This window comes from Onychomys torridus, chromosome 3 (genome assembly GCF_903995425.1).
Source record: "Onychomys torridus chromosome 3, mOncTor1.1, whole genome shotgun sequence".
In the NCBI taxonomy this organism is placed as follows: Eukaryota; Metazoa; Chordata; class Mammalia; order Rodentia; family Cricetidae; genus Onychomys; species Onychomys torridus.
Window position 1 is genome coordinate 112,855,615 of NC_050445.1, and position 26,054 is coordinate 112,881,668.

General features: G+C 45.6%; 1 protein-coding gene across 1 annotated transcript in view; it reads right to left on the minus strand.

The window, feature by feature from the left end:
- Positions 1 to 14,338: 14,338 nt before the first annotated feature.
- Cfap92 (cilia and flagella associated protein 92 (putative)) overlaps positions 14,339 to 26,054 on the minus strand; it is a 60,526-nt gene continuing 48,810 nt past the window's right edge. Inside the window, exons 14-17 of the mRNA XM_036182806.1 lie at positions 21,225 to 21,389; positions 20,180 to 20,386; positions 19,924 to 20,080; positions 14,339 to 16,498 (exon numbers count right to left, since the gene is read on the minus strand). Coding sequence (XP_036038699.1) covers positions 16,269 to 16,498; positions 19,924 to 20,080; positions 20,180 to 20,386; positions 21,225 to 21,389 — 759 coding nt within the window. The 3' untranslated portion in view covers positions 14,339 to 16,268. The remainder of the gene's footprint in view (positions 16,499 to 19,923; positions 20,081 to 20,179; positions 20,387 to 21,224; positions 21,390 to 26,054) is intronic.

Below are 26,054 nucleotides of genomic sequence, written 5' to 3' on the forward strand. Positions count from 1 at the left end.
CCTTCCTCCCACAGAACTCGTGGAACGCTGGGACTTGTAGTCCTTGACCCCCTCCCTTCCGCTCCTTTCTGGAGGGCAGGCCTCATTAAAAAAACTACCAATCCCAGAAGGCAATATGCGCATCTCTGCGCCAGTGCTGATTCGAGTTGCCGGGGTAGGGGAGGGTGGAGGGGAAGGAAACCCGCTAGTCCGGCTGCCAAGGCCTGTAGAGAGCTTTGACCCGATGTAAACAGCCACAGCGCTGGCCTGGTGGCTCTGTGACCTCCCGCCAGGAGGACAGACTTTTCCCTTCTGTAAGGAGGAGGCTTGGGGCTAGAGTAAGACCTCAGTGGCGGGAGTGTCTTCCCTACCCCAAGGAGGATGCCTAGACTTAGATTTTTAGGGTTCAGCCTCAGGAAGGTTTTTTCTTTGCTGTGCAGGAGTCCCATGCTCAGTCAGGGACCTGCCGCCAGTGGGCCTTCTCTTCTTTCCGGGGGAAGCCTGGCTTAGGCGCTAGGCCCATGGAGCTGGAGAATCTTCCTTCTCTATAGAGGGGGCCCCTCGCTGGGAATCTGTAGAGGCACCAAAAAGAAATGGGGAAGACCTGTGGGAAGCGAATATGGGGGGTGGGGGAGTGGGGGAACGGTAGGAGCGTGTTTCCTATGGAGAAGCCACGTGCAAAGCTCAGGGCTCCCAGCTAGAGGGGACTTTCTTTTTGCAGGAAGCCTGGCCCAGAGTTTGGCATTGCCCTGTTCCGATCTTTTCCTTTCTTGTGGCTGAGTCCAGACTCAGCAAGGCTTTCCCTTCCGCGTTCCGGCCTGCGCTACAGGCAGGGCTCCGGCAACAGAGTTGGAGTCGGAATGCCTAATGCATCCCTAAGGCAACAAGGTCTTCTCATCCCCAAGAGGCCACCTCTAACCAGCCTGGTACGGATGAAGATATTCTAAAGAGACACGTGTGTCCTATCATAACAATGGTCCCTAAGAGAATGGAATTTCCCCCAGTAAGCTCATGCTGTGTGAAGATAAAGCCTAAAGCCTGGCCTAGCCAGAGGAGGGAGTTTTCCCCCAGAGAAGATTTCACATAGCCCGGTCTACTTGTCAGAACACCATGCTGGAACAAGGGCAGCACCTCCATAACGCGCAGCGCCACACCCTAGCTCAGATATTCATAACTCTGGCTCCCTATTAAACTTTGCTTTAGGAGGCTGAAGATGGACTTGAGGGTCACTGGAGCTCTTTGTCCCTCCTCCTAATCAAAATTCCAATGAAATTTTTCCACAGAACTAAGAAAAACTATTTAAACATTAATGTGGAGACATAAAAGACCCACAAACGTCCAAAGCAATCCTAAAGGACAAAAGAAATGGTGGTGTTATCACAACATCTGATTTCAAATTATGGGACAGCGCTATAGTAATGAAAGCAGTATGGTATTGTTGGCACAAAAGGCGCACACGTAGAGAGGTGGGGTGGAATAGAGGATCCAGCAGCAATCCTGCCCATCTAGAGCAAGCCTGATCTTTGGTGTCTAAATCAGATGATGCCTGGAAACCTAATGACCTACACATAAAAGAATGAAACTACATCCGTATCTCCCACTTGCATCTGATTGGCCCCTGGGACATTTTCTTGATTAATAATCGATTTGACAAGGCCAACCTCATTGATTTGGTGCCACCCCTGGCCAGGTAGTCATGGGTTGTAGAAGAAAATAGTCTGCATCAGGTGTGATGGAATTTCCCAGCACGTGGGAGGCAGAAGCACAAGGATCTTTGTGAGTTTGGAGCCACTCCGATCTATATAATGAATTCCAGGACAGCCAGAGCTACATAGTGAGACCCTGTCTCAAAATCAACTGGGGGAGAAAAATGGAAGAAAGGCTGCACACACAAGCCAGTAAGTGGTTCTCCATGCTTTCTGCTCCAGCTTCCTGCCTCAAGTTCTTGCCCTGACTTGCCTTCATGATTTTGAGGTGTGAGGTAGGTATCCATTAGAGAAGACCACTCAGGCATGGGTTCAAGCCAATAGAAAGTCTTTTAGCCAGCCAGTGACTACATTCATGTTCCGGGACCCAAGTGCAGTCCCAAGCCTTTCTCGGGTGATTTTTTTTAAAGCACAAAATCACACCCTGGGTTGACAGACCTCAGTTAGCCTGAATCAGAACTATGGAAGCCAAAAAGCAAGTTTACTATTTAAGGACTTTCCCAGAACTATGGCCTTGGCTGGGTTAGGTTTTTATTCTTGCTTTGGCAGGTGGTGCTGCCTATGTCCTGGGTTCCAAGGCCTGAATGGCACTTCCATCATGGCATCAGTCTAGGGGCCTGTTACATCATAGCGTATTACAATGGCAAGCTGACATAAACCCTTTCCCACCCAAGTTTCATTTGGTTATGGTGTTTTATCTAGCAATAGAAGCCTAGACCAGAACAGAAACTGGTATGAGGTTTGTGGGTTATTGCAGTAACAGGCCTGACCGTGTTGTTTTTGAGACTTTGGGCTTTGGGACTGAGAAGGAGCTGAATGCTTAGAGCTTCCTGGGCTGTTCTGTGGGAGCCTGGGAGATAATGCTGAGAGCAGTGAAGCTGATGGAGGCCTGGCTTGTTCGGCATCAGAGGAACCAAAGACTATCATGGCAGTTGGTGTGATGTTATTGTCAGGAATTTGTAGTTTATGGTCAGCTGGAGCTAAACTCAGCTGTGATTAACAGGAGACCAGCGGCACTAAAGGGAAGCCTTTGCTCTGCTGGGACAGTCTACACCAGTTATCCAGAGCTGAGATATTAGTCGTGAGAAGAGACCAGAATCACTGAGGTGAAATCTGGAAATATTTCCTCAGGGTGAGCACACAGAAACTGTGGTCCAGAGGGGACCAAGACTACTTCTCATGCTGGCAGCCGAACTAGGTATGTGGTACCTATCTTGAAGGCATTAAGGTATCATGGGGAACAGCTAAAGCTTGGGCCCAGGAGATACCATTGGTGAAAGGTTAGGGTTAGGGTTTTACACACACACACACACACACACACACACACACACACACACAGTACCAATTTCCACAAGAGTACTGCAAATTGTCACTCTTCTTACTCCCAAAAGATTCACAATCCTAATACCAATGGTTCCATTAAGACTCTGAAGTTGGGGTTGGAGAGATGGCTCAGAGATTAAGAGCACTGGCTGGTCTTCCAGAGGATCTGAGTCCAATTTCCAACAACCAGATGGTAGCTCACAACCATCTATAATGGGATTTGGTTCCCTCTTCTGGTGTGCAGGCAGACATGCAGACAGAATACTGTATACATAATAAATAACAAATCTTTAGAAAAAAATAAAAGACTCTGAAGTTAACTAGAATGACAGTTAGTACTCCTTACTCCTTGGTATTAGCTGATGCAAGTCTGTCCACCAGTCCAAGAGAAAGAACATTCTTACAGTGTGAGCTACATACCATATTTATCTTGTATACCACAGAGCTAGCATCTAGAAAACATTGTGTGTAAGTGAACACTACACAGGAGATGTTGAATGGGGATGACACAATCACAGATACACTTTGGAAGAAATAAATACACTATATAATGAAATCTAAAACCTTCAAACTTCTTTTTACATATACTTGATTTAATCTTGTTTTATGTGCATGCTGTTTTGCCTGCATGTAAGTCTATGTGAGTGTGTTGGATACCTTGCACTAGAGTTACAGGTAGCTGTGAGCCACCATGTGGGTGCTAGGAAAGAAAAGTCAGAATTCTTAACCACTGAGCCATTTCTCCAGCCCAATCTTCAAGCTTCTAATCTTCCCCAAGAGAGTAGAGAATATATGGTTTAATAGTTGCTATATGGGCTATATAGGATATTGGTGGTGGTGTTGATTTGAGACAATGTCTATGTAATCCTGGCTGTCCTGGAACTCACTATGTAGACCAGGCTGGCCTCAAAATCATAGAGATCTGCCTGCCTCTGCCTCTTGAGTGCTAGGATTAAAGGTGTGCACCACCATGCCCAGCATTTTTATTTTTTAGTAGCCAGTTTGTGGTCCAATTGTTTTCATCTGAACAAAGACAATAAAAGTATTAGAGATAATTGTTGAAAGTATTCAATTATACAGCTTCTTTAGGTCAATGATTGATTCACCCATATCATTTAAGGATCAGTTGCAGATATCAGTGAAAAAGAAAAACGAAAAAAAAAAACTTTTAATAAAAGTAAGTGAATGAAAAAAGAAATAAAAAAAGAAAAGAAAAGAAATAAGGCTGTTCCTAGGTATGCTGAAGAAGAAGATTTATTGTAGATATGTGGGAGAGCATATTGAGAGGCAGGGACTTCTGGTGAAGTCCAGCGTGTACATGACCCTGAGCTGGGCCATGTTGGCAGAGAGGGAGGGAAAGAAAGAGGGGAGAGAGGGGAACCAGGTGCAGCATCCAGGAGGCCCAAATGTCCAAAAAGACAAAAAAGAGTGGGTAAACAAAATGCTTGGATTATATAGGGAAAAGCAGCCCAGCCCCTGGGCTGGAGAGTGTAGGGTAGGGGGCAGGGTATGCCAGCCAGGAGGACACCCTAACAGGTAGGGACTGAGGGACATAGGAAGAACCTGGCAGCCAGGTCCACTATGATCTGTTAAGTAGGCACCTCTGCCATTTGTCCCAGGTTTGAAACCTAACAGTAAGGTTCACTGAGCCCTGCAGAAGAAGTTGAAAAGAAATAGCAGGGAAGTAAGATCACCGGGTTGACCAACTTCTGTAAAGGGCTCTTTAATTACAGTCAGACTTGGTAGGCCAAGGCCACACCCCTAGTAATTTGCCATGAAAGCTAATGGTTGTTGCTTAATAACTGCTTTTAGGTTATAGACCCACACAAAACCAGCTTGAACTTAGCCCTGCTAAGATGACAGTGATAACAGTCTGGGCCTTTTAGGGGCAACATAAAGCAATATTTATCAGTTAACTGAACCTGAAAACATATTCCTCAAACAATTCTGACGGGATCAATTTGGCTCCAAGGGAGCAAGCAGCCACAGCCAATCTTCGCCTACCACCAATAGCCTCCTGCAGCTTTTGGTTAATCACCAGCTATGGCCAATCACATTCTGGGGCCAGGGCTTGAGAACAGGCCAGGAGCCTTCACTGGGAGATGCCCAGCTGCCACCAGACTCTCCTATAAGGTAGGTGCTGAGGTCTGGGCATCTTGGCCTGAGTTCTGCTTCCACTTTGGCCAGAGGCTACATAAAGCCAAATGACTGCCCCCAAGGAGGCAGGGGTAAGGAGCACTGGCCCAGGAGTCCTGGGAGCCTTCTTTCTACACCTCTCAGGGGCTCAGACGTCATGGAAATACTACCAGTCCCTGAAAGGAACAAGCCTCTCTGCGTCTGTGGGACTGGACTTAAAAGACAGGAGAGAATCCTAAGTCACTTTTGGACCTGCAGAAGAGTCCCCTACTCTCAGTGGAAGCACAGGGGGACTGCGACCTGTCACAAGCACGCTGCCAGCCATGGTCCCGAGTACCAGTCACCTGCACAATTGTTTTCTGGTGTGGATAGTTCCTGGGAGTACACCCACCTGGAGCACACTGATGAGTGGCTGGAAGGGACCAGGTGGGTTAGGGGTTAAGGCTAATGTTAGGAGTTAAAGTTAGGGTTATGGCTAGTGGTTGTTGCATGAGCCCACGTTGTGAGGGGAAACATGAACAGGCCACTACTCGAACCATATAGGGCATCATTGAGAGACCATCGTAACAATTATACCAAAGTCCACCCTGGCTAGCCCAGGACAGCCTTCATGGTATTGGTGGCAGGGCCTTTAGACATTACATCATTTGTTGTGACTGTGAATAGGGGCTCGTTTTGTGCACACTAAAAAGAGGCTTGGCCTGAAGGCCTTCAATCCTGCCATTTCTGTTACTGAGGTAGGGCCAGTGGTTATCCTATCTGTTATAACGCTTTGTAGATTGTAAGCAGTGGCTGTTGTAGCACACACACTGACTTTCTACCCCTTTCCATGACTAAGAGAAAAACCCCACTGGAACCAGTTTCTCATTTTTTATTTTTATTTTTTTATTTTTTATGCCATAGCCCCTTGCCATGAGATGCATAGCTTCTGAGTTTCTACTGATTTATAACATGGAGGGACACTGGTGCCATGGGATACACTTAGCCTGTCCAAAACCTTTTTGAGTCTTTATCCAAACCCAATATGGAGCCCATCTTTGTCAATTTATATAAGCGGCGGACAATTTGGGTGACTTGAGATGTGAAAATCTACCAGTTACCCAGGAGCCCCAAGAATACCTAGAGCAGTTCTACAGGAACAAGTTGTAAAATGTTTCAAAATGACTTTGTTAGGTATCATACGGCTGAACCTACCCCATGCTCCTTGTGTGGATGGACCCCACCCCATCCCTTCAGGTTCACCTTGTATGGATGGACCCCACCCCATTCCTTCAGGTTCACCTTGTGTGGATGGACCCCACCCCATCCCTTCAGGTTCACCTTGTGTGGATGGACCCCACCCCATCCCTTCAGGTTCACCTTGTGTGGATGGACCCCACCCCATCCCTTCAGGTTCACCTTGTGTGGATGGACCCCACCCCATTCCTTCAGGTTCACCTTGTGTGGATGGTCCCCACCCCATCCCTTCAGGTTCACCTTGTGTGGATGGTCCCCACCCCATCCCTTCAGGTTCACCTTGTGTGGATGGTCCCCACCCCATCCCTTCAGGTTCACCTTGTGTGGATGGTCCCCACCCCATCCCTTCAGGTTCACCTTGTGTGGATGGTCCCCACTCCATTCCTTCAGGTTCACCTGTTTATTTTTAGATGCCTTTCTAAATCTGTAAAACACTCTGGGGTTAGCTTGATGTAATCTAGCTAATGAAACCTTCCTATAGGCCTTTAAAAAGCAGGACCCTTGGTCACCATCCTGTTACAAAAAGCAGTACCACAAAGAGAACCTTGGGAAAGAACTCTGAAGGCCCACTCTTGACTGCCTCAAGTAAATGCAAATTGGTCCTAGGACCTAGCATCCAAGAGAATATTTTTAAAAATGTATTAGCAAGTGTAGGACAGCATGGAAAGACCCTAATCCTGACCCAGTTGTTCAGTCAAAACAACAATGTTGAACACATAAGTGGGGGAAACTATTTAGCTCCATAACCCACTGTCATTCTCTGGGGGCCATCTGGCTTTTGCACTGCTTATATTGGGCTTTTGAAATGGTGTGGAAACTCAAAAAAACAAAGAGGTACACTTAAAGAAGATGGGACATGAACCTATACAAGGGCCTCCAGAAAAGATTGTCACATATCACTAACTCTAACCCGAGCCATAAGCATTGAGCCTATCGGCATCCAGTTCCATCGAGGCCACTTACCCGTGTATTCCATGTGAGCTGAAGCTGCAGAGTCCAGTGAACACAACTGTGAAGGTCATCACTGTGCAAAGCCATCACTGCAAGATGGCTGTGACAGTCTTCTGACGTGAGGAAATGAAAACCCTTACCTTTTCTGATTCCTCAGCACTTTATGCAATTGTCACAGCTGAAGGTGGTCTTGATGTTTGATATTCCCCACCTTACAGGGGATAGGAAACTTCCAGGTTCCCATTTCTGCCACTGACAAATGACTGCCCTCACAGTTTGTGCCATCAGGTGGAACTCCCCAGTGGTGGTATGCAGGAAGGATCGATGCATCCTCTCCTAGGATGTTCTCCCTTAAATGATAAGTGGTGCTGGTTACCTGCAGAAAGGTCGTGGTCATGACAGAACCCAGTATCAGTTTCAGAGCTTTATTAGGAGGAAGAGGAGTAGGGGGAAACAAGAGAACCAGGCCTGGGAAGGAGCATGTGCAGAGATAGGGAAAGATGTTGAGGGGGTGGGTGTTGAAAGAGGAAACAGAACACAGAGAGAGGGGTTGGGGTCTGCGTCCGGCTTTTTAAGAGTTCCTGGTGAACATGCACAGGTGGGCTTACAGAGCTACACCATGCGTGTGCTGATTGCATGACTCCGCTGTGCCTGTAGTCGCCAGCACACTCTGATGACATGACCCAAGACCCTTTGCTTAACTCCTGAACTGTGCATGTGTGGTCATGCAGCTGGAGTGCAGCAGAATCCTAACACTCACAAAGTAGAGAAACATACACCCTATACTGTTTGGTGGGATAACTGACCACCACTAGGATCTGCTTGGTTCTTTTCGCTCTACTATTTTGTCCACGTGTCTATCCACTGTTGCCTGTTGTCCCTGGCACTTTTGGTAGTTATGAATTAAGGTCCTTTCAACCTCAGCATGCACCAAAAACCCAAGTATTAATAGCATACTAATTAATCTGGAATTCAACACGATACCCCTGGCCAAGTATGACCCTTACTTGTAGGCAACCTTGGCCACCCTATCAGAGGAACATCTTGGGTGGTTCCCAGCCTAGAATATCTCCTTCCTCCATAGCCAAGACTTCACTGGAGATTATTTGACTCTCTCTATCTCTTGTTTTCTTTAATCATTGGTAAACTTGTTGTGCAAGCCTTAAAACCTTCCAAAGACTCACAAGCACAGCATTTGGCTTTTTAAATTAACTTTCCACTAGGAACTCCAGCTCAACACAACTGTTATACAATTCCTCAATGAAATCTGGAGTTTTTCCAATTTGTAATCTTCCCAAAGAAGGTAGAGAATATAGTTTAGTGGCCACAGGCATATGTATCATTTTTAATAATGAATCCATGGTTCAACTTTCTCATCTGGAGTATGATAACAAAAGCTCATGACTCAGGGTTTTCAGAACATTAAATTATAAAGTTTCCTTAGGTCAGTTGCTGGTTCACCCACCCATACTACTTAAGGATTAACTGCTAATGATGAGGACGCCATTATGAAAGCAAGGGCCCACCTAGCCCTGCATAAGCAGCTAGGGCATACAAGGCATTAGCCTGGGGAACAAGCTCACCTATTCGACAACCTTTTCTACAAAGGTCATCTACCACAGTAAATATCTTAGTTTTGCCCTTATGTGTAACCATTCACCCTGAAAGCTAATTGTTTTGGGGATTTTACATGTTAAAATTTGAAGAATCATTCCTAGTTTATGGGCCCACATCAAACCACCTTTAATTGTGTCCTAGTTTGCTAACCTTACCAGGCTGATAAGGAGATAACATAGCCAGGGCATGTAAAGAAATGTGAATTAACCAAAGGTGATGGAAAATGTGTTGTCTCAAACTTGAAAATCCTGACAGGCACGACTGGCTTCTCAGGGAGTCAGGAAGGCTGTAAGCATGGGTCAGCACACATTTCTAGTAGTGGCCTTGCAGTCAGTTACTACCTCCTGGGTGTCAGGCACAGTGGGGTCCCACACAGCTGCTGCTACTTGAGTCTCACATGACAAGAGGACTGAGCATCATGGCCAGGAGATGTGATGCCCCACAGCAGCCACCTGCAGATCCCAGGGCAGGTCCACGCAAAGGCAAAAGAGCACCAAGTCTCTCCTTTGGTCACCTCTGTCCAGGCTTTTGCCACAGATTGCACAGATTCCATCCCAGCCAACACTTACACTGGAACATCCCTCTTCAGTCTGAAGCCTTATCCCACCCTGTGCTTTCCCAGCACCAATCCAGTGCAAAGAGCTCTGAACCTTTGTAGTCCACAGAACTCATGTGCAAGTGAAAAAAACAAAAAACAAAACAAAACTACCAATCCCAGAATGCATGTGTGCCCCCTGAGCTTGTTCAAATTACAGCCTGGCTGCCAGCAAGAGTTCCAGAACTTGAAGGACTGAAGAAAGAAGTCTTGGCTCTGAGCTGCATGATGACTACACCCTGAAGCGGGGGGATTTTCATGTCCTCACATCAGAGGACTGCCGCAAGCCATCCTGCAGTGATGGCCTTGCACACTGGTGACCTTCACAGTTGTGTGGCCTGGATGGAACTGGATGGGGATAGGGTCAGTGTTTGTGGCTAGCCTTAGAGCTAGGGTTATGTGACAACCTCTTCTGGAGGCACTTTGTATAGGTTCACGCCCAAACTTCTTTAAGTGTTCCTCTATGTTTTCTAAATATGTGACACACTCAGAGGTTAGCAATATGTCTTCTATTCTCTTGAAGGATAGGATAATTGTTCACTCTTAGGGCAAACTTGGTCCTTGGTCTTAGTTAGGGTTCTAATTCCGTGAAGAGACATCATGACCACAGCAACTGTCGTAAAGGAAAGCATTTAATTGGGGCTGGCTGATAGTTCAGAGGCTTAGTCCGTTGTCATCATGATGGGAAACATGGAGGCAGGCAGGCAGACATGGTGCTGGAGAAGGAGCCAAGAGTTCTACATCTGGATTGGCAGGCAGCAGGAAGAGAGAATGAGCCATGGCCCGGCTTGAGCATCTGGAACCTCAAAGCCTGCCCCTTCTGACACAGTTCCTCCAACAAGGCCTCCCCTCCAATAGTGCCCCTCCCTATGAGCCCATGGGGGCCAATTACATTCAGACCACCACAGTCCTTCTTACCTATACTGTTTTATTCCCATATTCACCCACTGTTATACATTATCCCTGGTGCTTTTGGGGGTAGCTATGAATTAAGGTACCCTCAGCTCCAGTTTACACCACAGTTATAAGAGAACAAAAATATAATGTATTTCTCACACTGATAGTATTACAGTGAATCTGTAATCCAACATGAGGCCTCTGATCACCATGTATGGCCCTAACTCACAGGCAAACTTGGCCACTCTATTAGAGGAGCAATCGGTTGGTTCCTTGTGGCAGGAATCTTAAAAGTACTTGTTAATGAAATCAAACCTGAGGCCAGTTATTGGGGTGAATGCTGGAAGATCAGAGACACAGAACAAGCCACAGTTTCCTCACCTCACCAGTCCCTCAGCTGGTCTTGTTTCCTCAGACTGCATGCTTCTGAGTCCTCATCCGAATGAATCTCAGCTGAACTGTGTGGCTCCAAAGCCTGAACGCTTAACCAACCAAATGCTAAACTAACTACATGCTTTTTTCTTCTCCTCTAGTTCCTGGTCCTCACGCTTTATATATCTTTCTCTTTCTGCCTCCACTCCCTGGGATTAAAGGTTGGGATTCTGGGATTAAAGGCATGGGTCATCATGCTTAGCTGTTTCTAAAGTGGCCTTGAACTCAGAGATCGGGCTAGCTCTGCCTCCCAAGTGCTGGGATTAAAGGTGTGCACCACCACCGCCCAACTTCTGCTATGGCTTACTCTTCCCATTTTCTAGCCACCATTTTTGGCTCTGTTCTAGTGGCTGTCTGTTCTCTGACCCCAGATATGTTTATTTCAGGGAACACACGATATTTCAGGGAACACAATACCCACCACAGTTCCTACCCCGGAACATCTCCTTCCTCCATAGCGGAGAGTGCACTGGTGATTCTGTGAACTTTCCTGTCCTTTGAGTTCTTCGATCATTTAGTGAACTGCTGGCCAGTCATTAAAGCCTTATAAAGACTCACTAACCTGCTACGTTTTCCCCATGAACTCTAGCTCAACACAATCTTACTATGTTTGTTCTCAAGTAACTCAGAATTCATTGTCTGTTATCACATTCTCTCATTTCTACCTATTGGTTTAGTCCATAAACAAGAAATCAAGTTACACACCCATTAGATAATCTAGGGTTCCCAAAGACTCCCCTACACTGTAAAGACTACCTCCCACCAAAGACATCTATAAAGCCATTGTGGTGACTCTGTAATGAGGTCCTGGATGAATCTACTTCTCTTGGAAGTGTGCTGTGAGGACAGTTCTATTCAGTCTGGAGAGCTAGGCAAATGGTTAGAAATGAGGTTTAGGTGGGAGTGTATAGGGTTTGGGGTTTGGAGTTAGAGCTAGAGGGTTGGGACAGGGATATGGCTTGCATTCGGAGTAAAAGGGTTAGGGTAAGACGGGGTTAGAAGATTAAGACTTTAAGGTTAGGGTGATGAGCTATGTTAGGATGGGGGTTAGAATTTAGAGCTTAAGAGTTAGAGTTAACCTGGGCAGTGGTGGTGCACACCTTTAATCCCAACACTCAGGAAGCAGAGGCAGGTGAATCTCCATGTTCAAGGCCAGCCTGATCTACAGAGCGAATTCCAGGCCAGCCAGGGCTACAGAGAGAAACCTTGTGTGTGTGGAGGGATGGTTTAGAGTTTCAGGGTTAGGGTTAGAGGTTTAGGAGTTAGGGAGTTAGGGTTATGATTAGGATTTGGACAGTTAGGATTAGTTAGAGTGTTAAAGAAGTAGTGTGGTGGTCTGAAAGAAAACAGCCCCCATAGGGAGTGGCACCAATAGGAGGCGTGGCCTTGTTGGAGTAGGAGTGGCCTAGTTGGAAAAAGTGTGTACTGGAGGTGGGCTTCGATAACTCATATTTGCTTAAGCCACACCCAGTTGTTCAGACCACTTCCTGTTGCCTTTGGATCAAGATGTAGAATTCTCATCTCTTTCTCCAGCAATGTGGTGATATATTGTGTACCCTAATAAAATGTTTCTGAAGATCAGAGAACAGAACAAGCCACTAGATTAAACATAGATGCCAGGCAGTTGTGGCACACACCTTTGATCCTAGCACTTGGGAGGCAGAGATCTGTCTGGATCTCTGTGAGTTTAAAGCCACCCTGGACTACATGAGACTGACTCAGTCTAGGAGAGAAACAGCCAGGCAGACCTCTGCCTCACAAGTGCTAGGATTAAAGGTATGTGCCACCATTCCTTGGCATCTATGTTTAATCTAATGGCTTGTTCTATCCTCTATCAGGCAAATTTTATTAGAGTACACAAAAAATCACCACACCAGCACCATATCTTCCTGCATTCCACCTTACTCTCAGCGGCTATGCGCCCCACCATGATGATAATGGACTAAACTTCTGCAATTGTCAGCCACCACGTCGGTTAAATGCTTTCCTTTATAAGAGTTGCCATGGTCATGGTGTCTCTTCACAGTAATAGAAACCCTAAGATAAGTAGGGTTAGAATTAGCTATACCACACATACACAAAAACAAAAAACAAGGAATTGGCTCTAGATGCTATTACTGTGGTATACAAAAATGAATGTGACATGCGTCATCAGATTGTAAGAATGCCCATGAAGTGGTGGGACAGACTTGTTAGCTAATACTGAGGAGTAAGGAGTATTGACTGCCAATCTAGCTAACTTCCTAAGTCTTGATGGACTTGACAGTTTGATGCAGGGCAGTAGTTTTGTGGAAATTGGTTCTACAGGGAGGTGTGTGTGTGTGTGTGTGTGTGTGTGTGTGTGTGTACTTATGCAACTCCAACACTAATCTTAACCCTAACTCTTCACCAATATTCTATCCTGAGCCAAACTTCAGCTTCTCTGCATGACCCCCTTACTCCTGGGGTCTCCACTGCAGCTGAGGCTATACTTTCCCAAGTCCCAGCTGCTTCTATGACTCCTCCATGACTTCCAAACCAGTACTACCTGGGTAACTCTTACACATTACCAACACCAGCTAACAGCTTGAGATGCAGCTTTGGTCCCTCTGGACCACAGCCTCTGTGTGCTGACCCTGAGGAAATACTCCCAGAAGACTTCACCTCAGTGATGCTGGTCTCTTCTTATTCACTGCTAATAGCTCAGCTCCAGCTAACCAGTATAGATTGTCCCAGCAAAGCAAAGGCTTCTCTTTAGTGCTGCTGGTCTCTGGTCAATCACATCTAATTTTTAGCTCCATCTGACTGTAAACTACAGATTCTTAATACATAATATCACATAAACTACCACAATAGTCTTTGCTTCCCTGTGAAACTTAACAAGCCGACCCTCCATCATCTGCACTGCTCTCAGAATTATCTTCCAGTTTTCACAGAACAACCCAGTATGGTCTAAGCATCCAACACTTTTTCCAGTCCAAAGTTCTAAAGTCCTGCACAGTTCTCCCCCCAAATTAACATTGTTAGGCCATCACAGCAGCTTCCCCCAAACCTGGCACCAATTTCTGTTCTTTTAGTATGATGAAACACCATGGCCAAAATTAACTGGGGCAGGGAAAGGGTTTACCTCAGCTTGTATTTGTAGTCCATACAAAGGGAAGTCAGGCAGAGAACTCCAGACAGGAACCTGAAGGCAGAAACTGATGCAGAGGCTATGGGAGAATGCTGCTTTCTGGCTTATTCTTCATAGCTTGCAAGCCTGATTTTTTTATACAGCCAGTGACCATTGCCCACAGGGATACCACTCACAGTGGGTGGGGCCCTCTCACATAAATCGTTAATTAAAAAATGCCCCCACAGACTTGCCTATGAGCCAGTCTGATGGACACATTTCCACATTGAAATTCCTTCTTCCTAGATGATTCTAACTTTAAGTTGACAAAAAAAAAAAAAAAAGTCTAACTAGGACACTAACCCTAACCCCAAATCCCTTTTTCTTACCCCTGACCCTGTCCATGATTCAGACCTTAGCCCTTAACCTTAACACTTGCCCTAACCCTAACTGGCAGTTTGGTAACTCAGACTACACACAATGGTCAGCACTAGGTCAAAATGGAGTAAGGAAACTGTTCTGGGCTTGTCAGTCTGTCCTTCTTGTGGACTGGCTCATTTATTAGAACAGGGTAAGAACAGGGACACAAAAAGTGAATGAGGCAGTTAGGAAAAAAACCAGACTGTAGAAGGGCTTGAAAGACACAGGACTTTTGGAAACCATAGGAGGTTTTATGCACAAAAATGACTTGGTTTAGGGCACTCCTGTTGGGAGCAGGGACTAGGAACAGGGTGGGCTGATTCAGCAGTTGTCTTAGAGTATGCAGCAGTCCGACTCGTAAACAGGGAGAGGCTGAGCTGCACAGCTAGTATAGAATGACAGATGTCCTCATGCTCTTGATTTGTCCCAAGGCTGTTTCCCAGCGCAAGGCCTCATTGGCTGCTTTTTGTCCCAGATATGCTTCATGTATTCCATATGGCTGGTTGTTCCCTGATAGGCCGAGAGAACCTTGCTATACACAAGCAACCCACATGCCCAGCCACAGGACAGAGCTCCATGCTGCCAGGCCTTAAGTCACAGCACTGTGGACATCCTGTAGTGAGCTTAAAGGAGACAAAGAGATCACAGAAACCATTGCCTGGAGGCTTTGGGACTTGCTAGGCTGAATTACAGACCTGGGAGTAGAGGCAGTCTTGTTTGTATACTTCAATCTTGGGGTAAGTAGGCACAGCACATGTGCCTCCCACATTTGGATTCCCTTCTGGTGTTTCTACTCCAGAGGGATATGACCAGCTCCTAGGCTTTTCCAGGGTCAGTGGGAAAGCATTTCAATGCCCTACTCCATCTCTGCCCTGTCTACCTGGGGCCACCAGCTGTGTCAAGTCAATCAAGTAGGGTGTGGTTGGGAGAGGTACTAAGTAACTGGGTTTTTTTTGTTTGTTTGTTTGTTTGTTTGTTTGTTTTTGCCCTGTAAGGACAATGTGGGCAAGTGGGAACTGAAGGTGTATTAATTTTGCCAAACTGTTGAGAAGGTGATATTCCATTTTGGAAGATAAGTAGGGCCTGCCTGCCTGGGACACACCACCCACAGCACTTACAAAACAACAGCCATGGGTTATTTTGTGCCTAGTGTCCACCTTTGCAGCCATGTCTAGAATAGAAACTTTGATCACCGTGAGCTGGGGCTGTTGGCCTATAGTACCTGCATGGGAGCCCTGCTAGTTGAGGCTTCTATAGACTTCTCCTGGGCACCTTCCTGGTAGAGGAAAGCTCCCTATAATAAAGAGGAGTCACCTTAAGGGCTAGCTAGATGCAGGGGGTGCTCTATGGGGCTCTTGTTGCTGAAGGTGGCATTGAGCTCACTGAGTGTTGGCCTTGAATTATAGACAATTTCTAGGTCTTGTTCTTGTCTTGACAACTGCCACATAAAGAAGGGGAAACATGAGGCAACCGACACCAGACTCCCATAACATTAAGGGAAATGAGCCATTGGTTCCAAGTTGCTGAAGAGCAAAGGGTAACTGAAAGAGCAAAGGAGTAGTTCTGGAAGGGCCATGGGCAGTAATAGGTGTCCACCCTGAGCGTTTGCTCCAGATCACTGTGTTTAAGTGGGTGACCAACATCCTTATCCACCTATAAGGCATGAAGACCATGCTATCACATGCCAGCTGCTCCATCTACTCTTGGCTCTGGAATCATGATCACCAGGTGAGCTCCATGTGCCCCCATATTAAAAAATAAATAAAACAAAAACAAAAACAAAAACAAAAACAGGCCAGACACACTGAACAGCCTGCTCTTGGAACCAGAGTGCATTTGCAACAGGGTCACGATGACTGGGCTAAGCCCCTCCATCATCCAAACGTTAATGAAGCCAGCGGCTGGGAAAGGAGGAACTCCGGTGATGTGGTCCCACTGAAGATTCACCGGAAGTAGGATCTAGGTGAGACTGAGTCCCTAGTACCAGGTGATGGTCATTGAGAGACAGTACGTCTTGATGCACAGAGAGACTATCCTGGGAACTAGGTACGTTTGTTGTGACTTGACTCTGTCTGTGCCGTTCAGAAGACTGGATGCTTGCCTTCTTTCTCCTACCTGAGAGAAGACAGGTGGGTGAGTGGTGGGCCCATGAACCAATCACCCTAACCCATTGCTTGCCCGTATGTTCCACGCCCTGTCCAGGAAGCAATGCAGTCTCTAGCACATACCATAGCTGGCTCTTTACATATCAACCCAGAGTAGCCAGCAGGCATCCACCTCACAGAGAAGGAAATGTCTCACAGATGTTAAACAACTTATTTCTCGAGACAAATGAAGCTTTGTCAGGGTACTGTGTGCCTTTGGAGCCATGCATTATGTTCAGAGGTCATGGTCAAAGCTCTCAGTGGTCATCCTTTCTGATCTCAGCCCTGCTGTTGCTGTTGGGCAATGTACCCAGATGGAAGACTGCTTCCAGAATCTCTTTACTGTGTACCAGCTGGACAAGTGTAAGTGAGATGGAGGGTAGAGGGCTCAAGTCTAGGCACTGCTTGTGGAAGGCTGTTTTAGAGCTGCTCCCAGGAGAGCAGTTGTGCTCACAACAGCTGGGCCAAGCAGCTCAAGTTCATCTCTATAGACCAGTGCTTCTCAACCTTCCTAATGCCTTGACCTTTTCACAGTTCCTGTGTGGTGACCCACCCACCCCCCAATTATAAAATTATTTTGTTGCTATTTCATTAACTGCAATTTTGCTACTGTTATGAACCGTAATGTAAATATCTGCGTTTTCCGATGGTTTTGGGGGGTTGTGCCCCACATGCTGAGAACTACTGCTATAGATGGAAGCCTCCTCTGTAGGCCCAGCTGATGTCTACCCAGGGGAAGCCATTAAGGTAGAAGATGGGCCTTTTACCATCTTCATTAACCCTTGAACTCCAGTTAATATGCTTTCTGCAGAAGGTACAGGTCTTACACAGGGGGAGTATGGGACTTTTGTGACTGCAGCTCTATCTGAAATGTTCTTCATCTTCCATAGCCCCTGGCTGTATTTTGTAACATGTATCCAGGGTCTGCCTGACCTAGTGGCCTGCATTGCTCAGCTCTATTGTCAGTAATAATGGGGAGGGTACCAGGCCCAACTGAGAAGAGAGACACACGATTTACTGCCATGCTGGAATCCAAATAAGGCACAACATGGCCTGTAGGACTCTGACATGCCACAGATGATGACAAAATATTTCTCCCTCCAGGATCCAATCACTCATTGGGGCTTTCCCCTTCTTCTTTCATAAGATCTTGGGGTTTTGAGGAGAGTTCACTTGGAGGCAGCTTCCTGGGATGAGAGTCCGGAGACTGTTGAAAACATCCTCCTTCAGTCCATGTGTATGGTTACAGTACAGAAAGATCACCCCTGCTTCTTTCCTTGCAGAAAAAAAGCATCCTAGATGGTCCTTTAGAAGCACATGTACACCTGTGTCTACCTCTAGACAGGACAACGTGAGGAAGGATGGTGTCCCTGTAACCTGTTCTGGGGTGTGGCAGCATTAGCCTCTTCACAAAACAGAGAACTCAGCCAGACACTGGCCCATGTCTATAATCCCAGCACTTGAGATGTAGAGGCATGAGGAGCAGGTGTACAAAGTCAGCCTCAGCTGCATAGCAAGTTCAAGGCCAGCCTAGACTACCTGAAACCCTAATGCACTTACAACATATGTCAGAACCACTAATCAACTAAAGAATATAAAAGATCAAAATTTGTGTCCCTTTAGACTTCATGTTCTAGACCTGTTACTCCTCTGAACCAGCTTTTCATACATGACCCTGAGGACCCCTCTGTTGATCGCTTCTAGGACCCTTTGTCCTCTCATCACTATGAGAGATGAGGTCCTAGAGTCCAGGGGTGGTACCCTCCCTACAGCCCCAATGCTCACCAAGCAGCTCTCATCCGCGGTGCTTCCCAGTCATGGGAAAATGGCACCACCTTGGACTATGGCCATGTGTGCCTATTCTCACTTAAGACTTCTCATTTCTCAAGGACTCGCCTCTTTGGTTGCAGAAGACAAGATGTATCTAGGTGTCAATGGCAGGATCTTCTTCAGGCTCTTCTCTACTGCTATGCAGGTCACTCAAGGTCCTGGCATACTTTGTCTGCCAGATTTCAAGCTCCTGCCTGGTTTCAGGGCTCTTGGGAGCAAAGGAGATGAGACTCTACTTCTCTACTTAGCTTGGATTCTTGAAACAGACATATCGGAGATTGGCACTGTGAGAGCGGGGCTGGCCTGAGCATCCTGCCAGGGCTGTGACTTGGAAAATAACTTCCCAAAGATTAGTTAGTTGGCTAGAAATTAATGAAGGGGGAACTTTGTACAAGTGGAAAGTACATACCTTTATAGTACCAGGGATATGAAGCTACCTGGAAAAATACTCTCCATGAGGGGAAGCTTCGGAAGAGACCCCTGTGGGATATGTGGACTTGTATGGGCTATTGTACCAGGCTGTCTACTAATCCATGTGGATTTCAGAAGCCTAGCCACTAGTATGGTCCTCCTCTGTAGATTCAAGTTTTTCTTGAGTTTGATGGGAGTGCATAAGCCTTAACCTGAACCTCTTGTCTTCGAAGGCAAACAGGCCAGAGAAGTTCCACTGGACAGGCCAGCAGTGGAGTCCAGTGGCGAGCCTCACATTCTGGGCTGCATAGCTCACTCCCCTGGAGCCTTATCTACAGCACCACTGACTCTGAACCTGGGGCAACCACACACAGGTTCTCTCCAGTCTCAGGACCAGGACTTGCCCAGGGGTGCAGCAGCATCTACACGTGTGGAGAAAGCAAAAGTCGGCCAAGTTGTCAGCACTTCCTGTTTTGTGGGACTGCTCCCATGTAGCCAGCTGCCCTCAGGACAGGGGGCAAGAACCTCTTGTTTATTGAATCTAGCTTTCTCTGAATTTTTTTCTGCCAAACCTCACTGCTAGATAAATTTGTGTGCTCTTCCTAAACGAAGTTTCTGCTTCTTTTAACCAACAAATACACATTAAACTTCATGAACAAATTGTGAAGGGAAAGAAGAAGACTTGGGGAGACTGGTTAAGTAAGACCTATACCTCTGATACTACTCACCTCCCCCAGGTAATTCTAGCAGCATCTATAGCTAAAACGGGGTTAGACGTTCCCCATGAGGTCCCAGGTCTCTGCCCTGAGACTGCCAGGGGTCCAGGGGCCAGTCTTAGGTAACAGTATTGAATCTCCAAAAGCCACTAATTACCTTCCAGTCACCCATTTTATAGCCAAGAAACCAGGCCCAGAGCAAAGAGACTTGTCCAAAAGCATGCAATCAGCACCCACACACAGCCCCAGAGCCCAGGTATCCTGAGTTCCAGCCCTACATCAGACTCTTTCTACCAGACCCATCCTGAACCCTGCTTTCCTAACCCAGAGAGTGTGACTCTAATGCAAACCCAGCAGATGGCGCTAAAGATGCCAAGAGGGCCAGAGCTCCCTCTGCCGGCAGCACCAGGAGGCTCGACTCAGAGAGCTACTATCTTACCAGTTGCAGGCTTTGGAGCTGGAAGAGGGGTCACCTGCAGGTAAAGTGGTGGCTTCTTATACAAATCAAAGTCCTGGTGTCGCTGGCTCCAGCTCCATCTATCCCGATCCAACACAGGCTTCAGCACGTTAGCAAACAGTGCACTTTCCTGCCATTCCTAAATAGTAAGGAGAGCCAGTAAGTGGGGTAGGAAGCCATCCCTAAGAACCCAACCCCTCCCCTCCCCACATGAGGCCCTGCTTCTCTCCATGAAGACCTCATTCATCTCTTTGATTGATGAAAGTCTCAGATCCTGCTGGCAGCTTCCAGTGGCGCTCTGAAGACCCCACACTTGGAACCCACCAGTTGTGAGCCAGGCCTGGCGGGACTTCTTCTGGGCTTTCTTCTCTTCTTCCTTTGGGTCCTGAGGATCCACCATAGCTGAGAGGTAATTCTGTGAATATGTGAATCGCTTCATTGGCTCCTAGAAGTGAGGAGACAAACGTCTGCTAAGAACAGTATTGGGTAAGGCTGGGTAGCCATCAAGCTTCCGAGCAGGTATCAGAAACATCTGGGGACATAATGACACAGGGTCTTGACACTATAATGCACTCACATTAACTAAACTCTAAGGCAGCCCTATGAAGGTCACATCACTGTCTCTGTCCTTGGACAGAGAAATCCATTTTCTACATGTAATGAGTGCTAAACGCCTAAACCAAGGATTTTCTTATGGCTAACAGTTATCTCCATAGAAACACAGAACAGCTTCTGCACTGTTTTCAACCATATGTATTTGAATATGTGCTAAGCACCTCTGACTCTCTAGAGCATGGTGAACTCACACTCTTCTCCCATCACCTGATCCTCTGTCTTCTGTCCCTAGATGATTGATGTCACCCAAGGCCCCTGATTACCTTTGGCCAGAGAAAGCAAAGCTCATATGTGTGGTGGTTTGAATGGCCCCCACAGGCTCATATATTTGAATGCTTAGTCATCAGGGAGTGGAACTGTTTGAGAATTAGGAGGTGTGGTCTTGGAGGAGGTGTGCCACTGGGAGGTGGACTTGCAGGTTTCAAAAGCCCATACCAGGCTCAATGTCTCCTTCTCTCCCTGCCTGTTACTGCCTGGGGATCAGGATGTAAAGCTCTCAGCTACTGCTCCAACACCATGCCTGTCTCTTCCCTCCACGATGATCATGGACTAGCTCTCACCCCCAATTAAATGCTTTGTTTTATAAGAGTTGCCTTGGTCATGGTGTCGCTTCACAACAATAGGACAGCCACTAAGAGGGTGTGTTAGTCAGCTGCCTTGTCACTCACTTTGGCCATCTCTTTAAACATCTCCTTCTTGGCAAGCTCTGTGGAATTCAGGGTCTGGATACTGTAGTTGTGGACGCCTTTGTTCTGAGGAATGGCAATTCTAATTGTCTTCACCGTTGACTTTGGAGGCTTTTTGGTGAACTGGTAGGCTTCTGTTATATTTTTCTGAAGAGAGAGATGGCAACTGTTACCCACACCAGGTTCTTCCTCATGTGCAGTAGATGTTCTCTAACACAGATCCATAGTACAGAAACTGATTAAAAATTCTTGAGTACCAATGGAGTTTCTAATCACACAGCCATGACAAAAGGCCATCTAATCCAACATGTCAGGACCCAAAGTGGAATTTGGAGGAATAAATCTTGAGACTTACCACGGACACTAACTACATCACACACAGAGCCACTATTCTTCCATCCACACAGTAGTAAAGAATAAAAATGTACAGTTCAAATGGTGAAAAGCATGAGACACTTTTATGGTGTGGATAGGGGACACTATGTCCTCAGGCAGCAGGGATGGACATCATCAGCCATGGCTGATTTCAGTGCTATGATACATGAGGTATGGCAGGGGCCGGGGGTCCTCCAGCAGGCCTGGTAACAAAGTGAGGACTGTTCCCTCTTCAGAAAAGGCTGCTAAAGAAATAAGGTGACTTTATTTGTGGGCTTCCTAGGGAATTAAAAGCAAAGTAACTTGAACATGGTGTACACACCTGTGAAGTCAGCACTTGAAAGGTCAAGGCAGGAGGATCATGAGTTTGAGGCCAGCCTCAGCTACATAAAGACACCCTATCTAAAACAAAAACAAAACAAGGTTTGGGTATGTAGCTCAGTGGTAGAGTCATTGCCTAGTATGTGCAAAGCCCTGGGTTCAATCACCAGGAACTAAAGCATGATCCTAATTAGTCTTGTCAATAAAAACAGGAGTCAGATATCAGAGTAAAAGCAGAAAGATCAGAGAAGCAGGGAAGCAGCCACTAGAGACTTCTTACCTCTACAAATTCTCTGACCAAAAAGGGCCAAGATCCTGTCTCCGCCCCTTTATCATTTCCTCTCTCCGCCCAGCCTCATCACTTCCTGACTACTGTCTGTACAGACCTAGCTCCACCTTCTGATCTCCAGGCAAGCTTTATTTGTCAGAACACAAACAAAACATCACACAAGAAACACCAAGAGAAAAGATGAAAAAAAGACAAAAAGAAACAGATGAGATTGGCTGAGCAATGGAAATAAAAGATAAAACAGAAAATAATGTGGTTGGGACCTGAGAGGGGACAATGAAGAAAAGGCCCCAGTCCACATTGTCACCCACCTTACCCTTTATTTGCCTATTGAATTTGGAAAAACAACTATCTTCTGCTTAAAAAAAAAAAAATTAAGGTCCAGATGATGACGTAAACATAAACTGATAACTTGGCTAGAGTCCTGAGGAGGAGCACAAAGCAATCAGAAGTTTTGCAGCTATTACACACACACACACACACACACACACATACACACACACACACACACACACACACGCACGCACAGGGAAGCAACCATGCAGGCAAGATATAGCTACTGTGGCTACCAAGTGAGATCCAGGAAAGGTGCAAAGCTACACAGAGAAACCCTGTCTCAAAAAAAAATTGAAATAAAAAACCCTCAGGCTAGAATATCAGATCCAGGTAAAGGGTGCATTCAGTTGTGAAAGCACAAAAATCCAGGGAAATTATCCCCCAAAATCTAGAGACAAAGGAATTAGTACCTTTTAATATCAAACACACACACAAATAAAATATCAATAACAGTGGAGCAGAGCTGGCTGCCTATACCTCAATTCCCTGTGAATCTTAGACATGACGACATGAATCTCAGTTTCCACTCTGGTACCTTCTAAACAACTGGTGCAATAATAACAAATCAAGAAGATAAAAATATACCTGAATTCATATAAAAAATTTAAGTCCAAAGAGACACCTAACAAAAAATAAACTCATAATCATAAATGATTTTTGTCAGGACTTTTCCTAGTAACTAACTGAAAAATCAGATTTCAAAGATTGACTGGGGAGTGTGTCTCAGCAGGAAAGCAATTGCTAAGCATGTTTGCTGCCCTGAATTCAGTCTCTAGCATTGAAAAAAATCAATAAAGCCAGGATGATGGCACACGCCTTTAATTCCAGCAGTCAGGAGGCAGAGTTAGGTGGATCTCTGAGTTTGAGGCCAGCCTGGTCTACAGAATGAGTTCCAGGATAGCCAGGGCCACCCAGAGAAAACCTGTCTTGAAAAGCCAAAAATAAAAATAAAAAATAATTAGGTAACTCTGTCTTGAGACATTTTTATCCACATTTAAGTATATCTCACTCTTTCCTGGGTGCTTACTAATACCCCCTACTAAATATGTGTTAAAAATCCATTTTAATAAACTATGACTCTGCTTTTGAAAAAAGTCACTAGGATTAGGGAACAAATTAGCAAGCTGACATATCAGATACATGCACAGCAGTTGATAAGGACACACGCTGTTTTCACAAACACTGAAGCATGTCCCAAAGCCAAGAGACTGAGTGGGGAAGCAAGTCTCAAGAGTGGAAATGACACAAAATGTACTCACTGATATCAATGAAATTAAGGTAGAACCCAATAGCCAGAATGTAGGGAGAAATAGAAATTACAAAACTATTTTGAGAGGCTGGAGAGATGGCTCAGAGGTCAAGAGCACTTGTTGCTCCTCCAAAGGACCTGGATTTGATTCCCAGCACCCACACAACTATCTGTACTCCAGTTCCAGTGGGTCCAGTGCCCTCTTCTGGCCTCCTCAGGCACCAGGTCACAGTGCATAAACATACATGTAGGCAAAACACACATATACATGAAATAAAACTAACGTATGTTCAGGGCTGGAGAGATGGCTCATCCATCAAGAGCTCTTGCTGCTCTTCCGGAGGACCTGAGTCTGGTTTTAGCATCCAACTTCCTGGAACTCCACCTTCAAGAGACCTGATGCCCTCTTCTTGCCTCCACAAGCACCCATACCCCTACACGGCATTCTCTACCCCACCCTGTGTCTCTGGTCTCTGTCTCTGTCTCTCTGTCTCTCTGTCTCTCTGTCTCTCTGTCTCTCTCTCTCTCTCTCTCACACACACACACACACACACACACACACACACACACACAAATAAATAAAATAATAACAATACATTTTGTAAACCAGTAAAGCAGAGCTGGCAAGATTGCTCAGTGGATAAAGTAACTTACTGCCAAGCCTGATGCCCTGAGTTGAATCCCTGGAACCCACATAGGGGAAGGAGAAAATCAACTTCAAAAGGCTGTCCTCTGACCTTAATACAAGTGCTATGCAAAGTGCATTCCCATGCATGTGCACGCACACACACACACACACACACACACACACACACACACACACACACACATGCACACAATAGATAGATAGAAAGAGAGAGAGAGAAAGATGCAGGAAAAAAAACCTCATGAGAAGTGCTTGGTGTTCACAGTACACTTTTTTTTTTAACCAAATTACATAAAGATGATTTCATGATATATCAATCTTCTAAACTTCCACCTAAGAAGTTAAACCCAAATATTATAAAAATACAATCAGAAATCAAAGAAATATATAATATGGAAACCAAGAAAGCAAATTGCTGACTTTTTTGAAGAGACTAATAATGGTATAGCTGCAACTTCAATGATGATCCCAACCACCATAAACAGACCGGATCCAATGGCAACTTGGTCAGACTGATTTGGTAGTACAAATCACTGGGGTAACTATAGGCTAAGAACACTCATCATCCATGGCAGGGGGGGCGGGAATGAACTTAGATCCCACCCTCATAGAGTAATAAACCCCAGGTGAGTGTGGTGGCTCAACCTGTAATCCCAACGTTCAATAGGCGGAGGCAGGAGTTTCGCCCAAAAGTTCAAGGCCAGCCTGAACTAAACAGTAAGTTTCAAGTCAGCCAGGACTGTGTAGCAAGACTCTGTCTCAAAGGAAAAGAAGTTCTAGATCAATTTAAATTAAAATATGGTGTTTTAATCAGGATTGTGGATGAAGTTCAATGATAGAGCACTTGCCTATCCTGTACAAGACCCTAGGACACCCCAACTTCAAAATAAATAAATAAATATCTCAAAGAAGAAAATAGATTATGATCTTGGAGTAGGAAAAGATTTCTGAAATAAAGCAAAAACAATATGAAAAAAATACTAAATTTAAAGTAACTTCTGCTAAAGATGCCATTGAAAGGAAGAAAAAGAGCCAAATGTGGTAGCACAGGCCTCGAATCTCAGCACTTGGGAGGTAGAGGCAGGTAAATCTTTATGAGTTAGAAGCCAGCCTGGTCTACATAGTGATCTCTAGGCCATCCAGTGCTACATAGTTAACCCTATCTCAAAAAATAATATTAAATTTAAAATTAAAAAGTAATGCTACTAGCTAGGCAGTGGTGGCACATGCCTTTAATCCCATCTCTCAGCAGGCAGAAGCAGTCAGATCTCTGTGAGTTCAAGACCAGCCTGGTCTACAGACTAAGTTACAGGACATCCAAGGCTATACTGAGAACCCCTGTCTTGAACCCCACCCCCTCAAAAAAAATTAATGCTACTGGGTTGTTTTTAAGGATTCAAACAAAATGTTGCTTAAATATGGGCAAAATAATCAAGAAATATATGAAGAAATATTAGGCTTCATCAATAAATAGTGCAACTTAAAACATCTTTGAAAAACTGCTAAACATCAGAAATTAAGCATCCCAAAGTCCAACTTATAGCACATAGCATGAATGTACAAAATGGAATGTACAAAATATACAAGATAAGGATG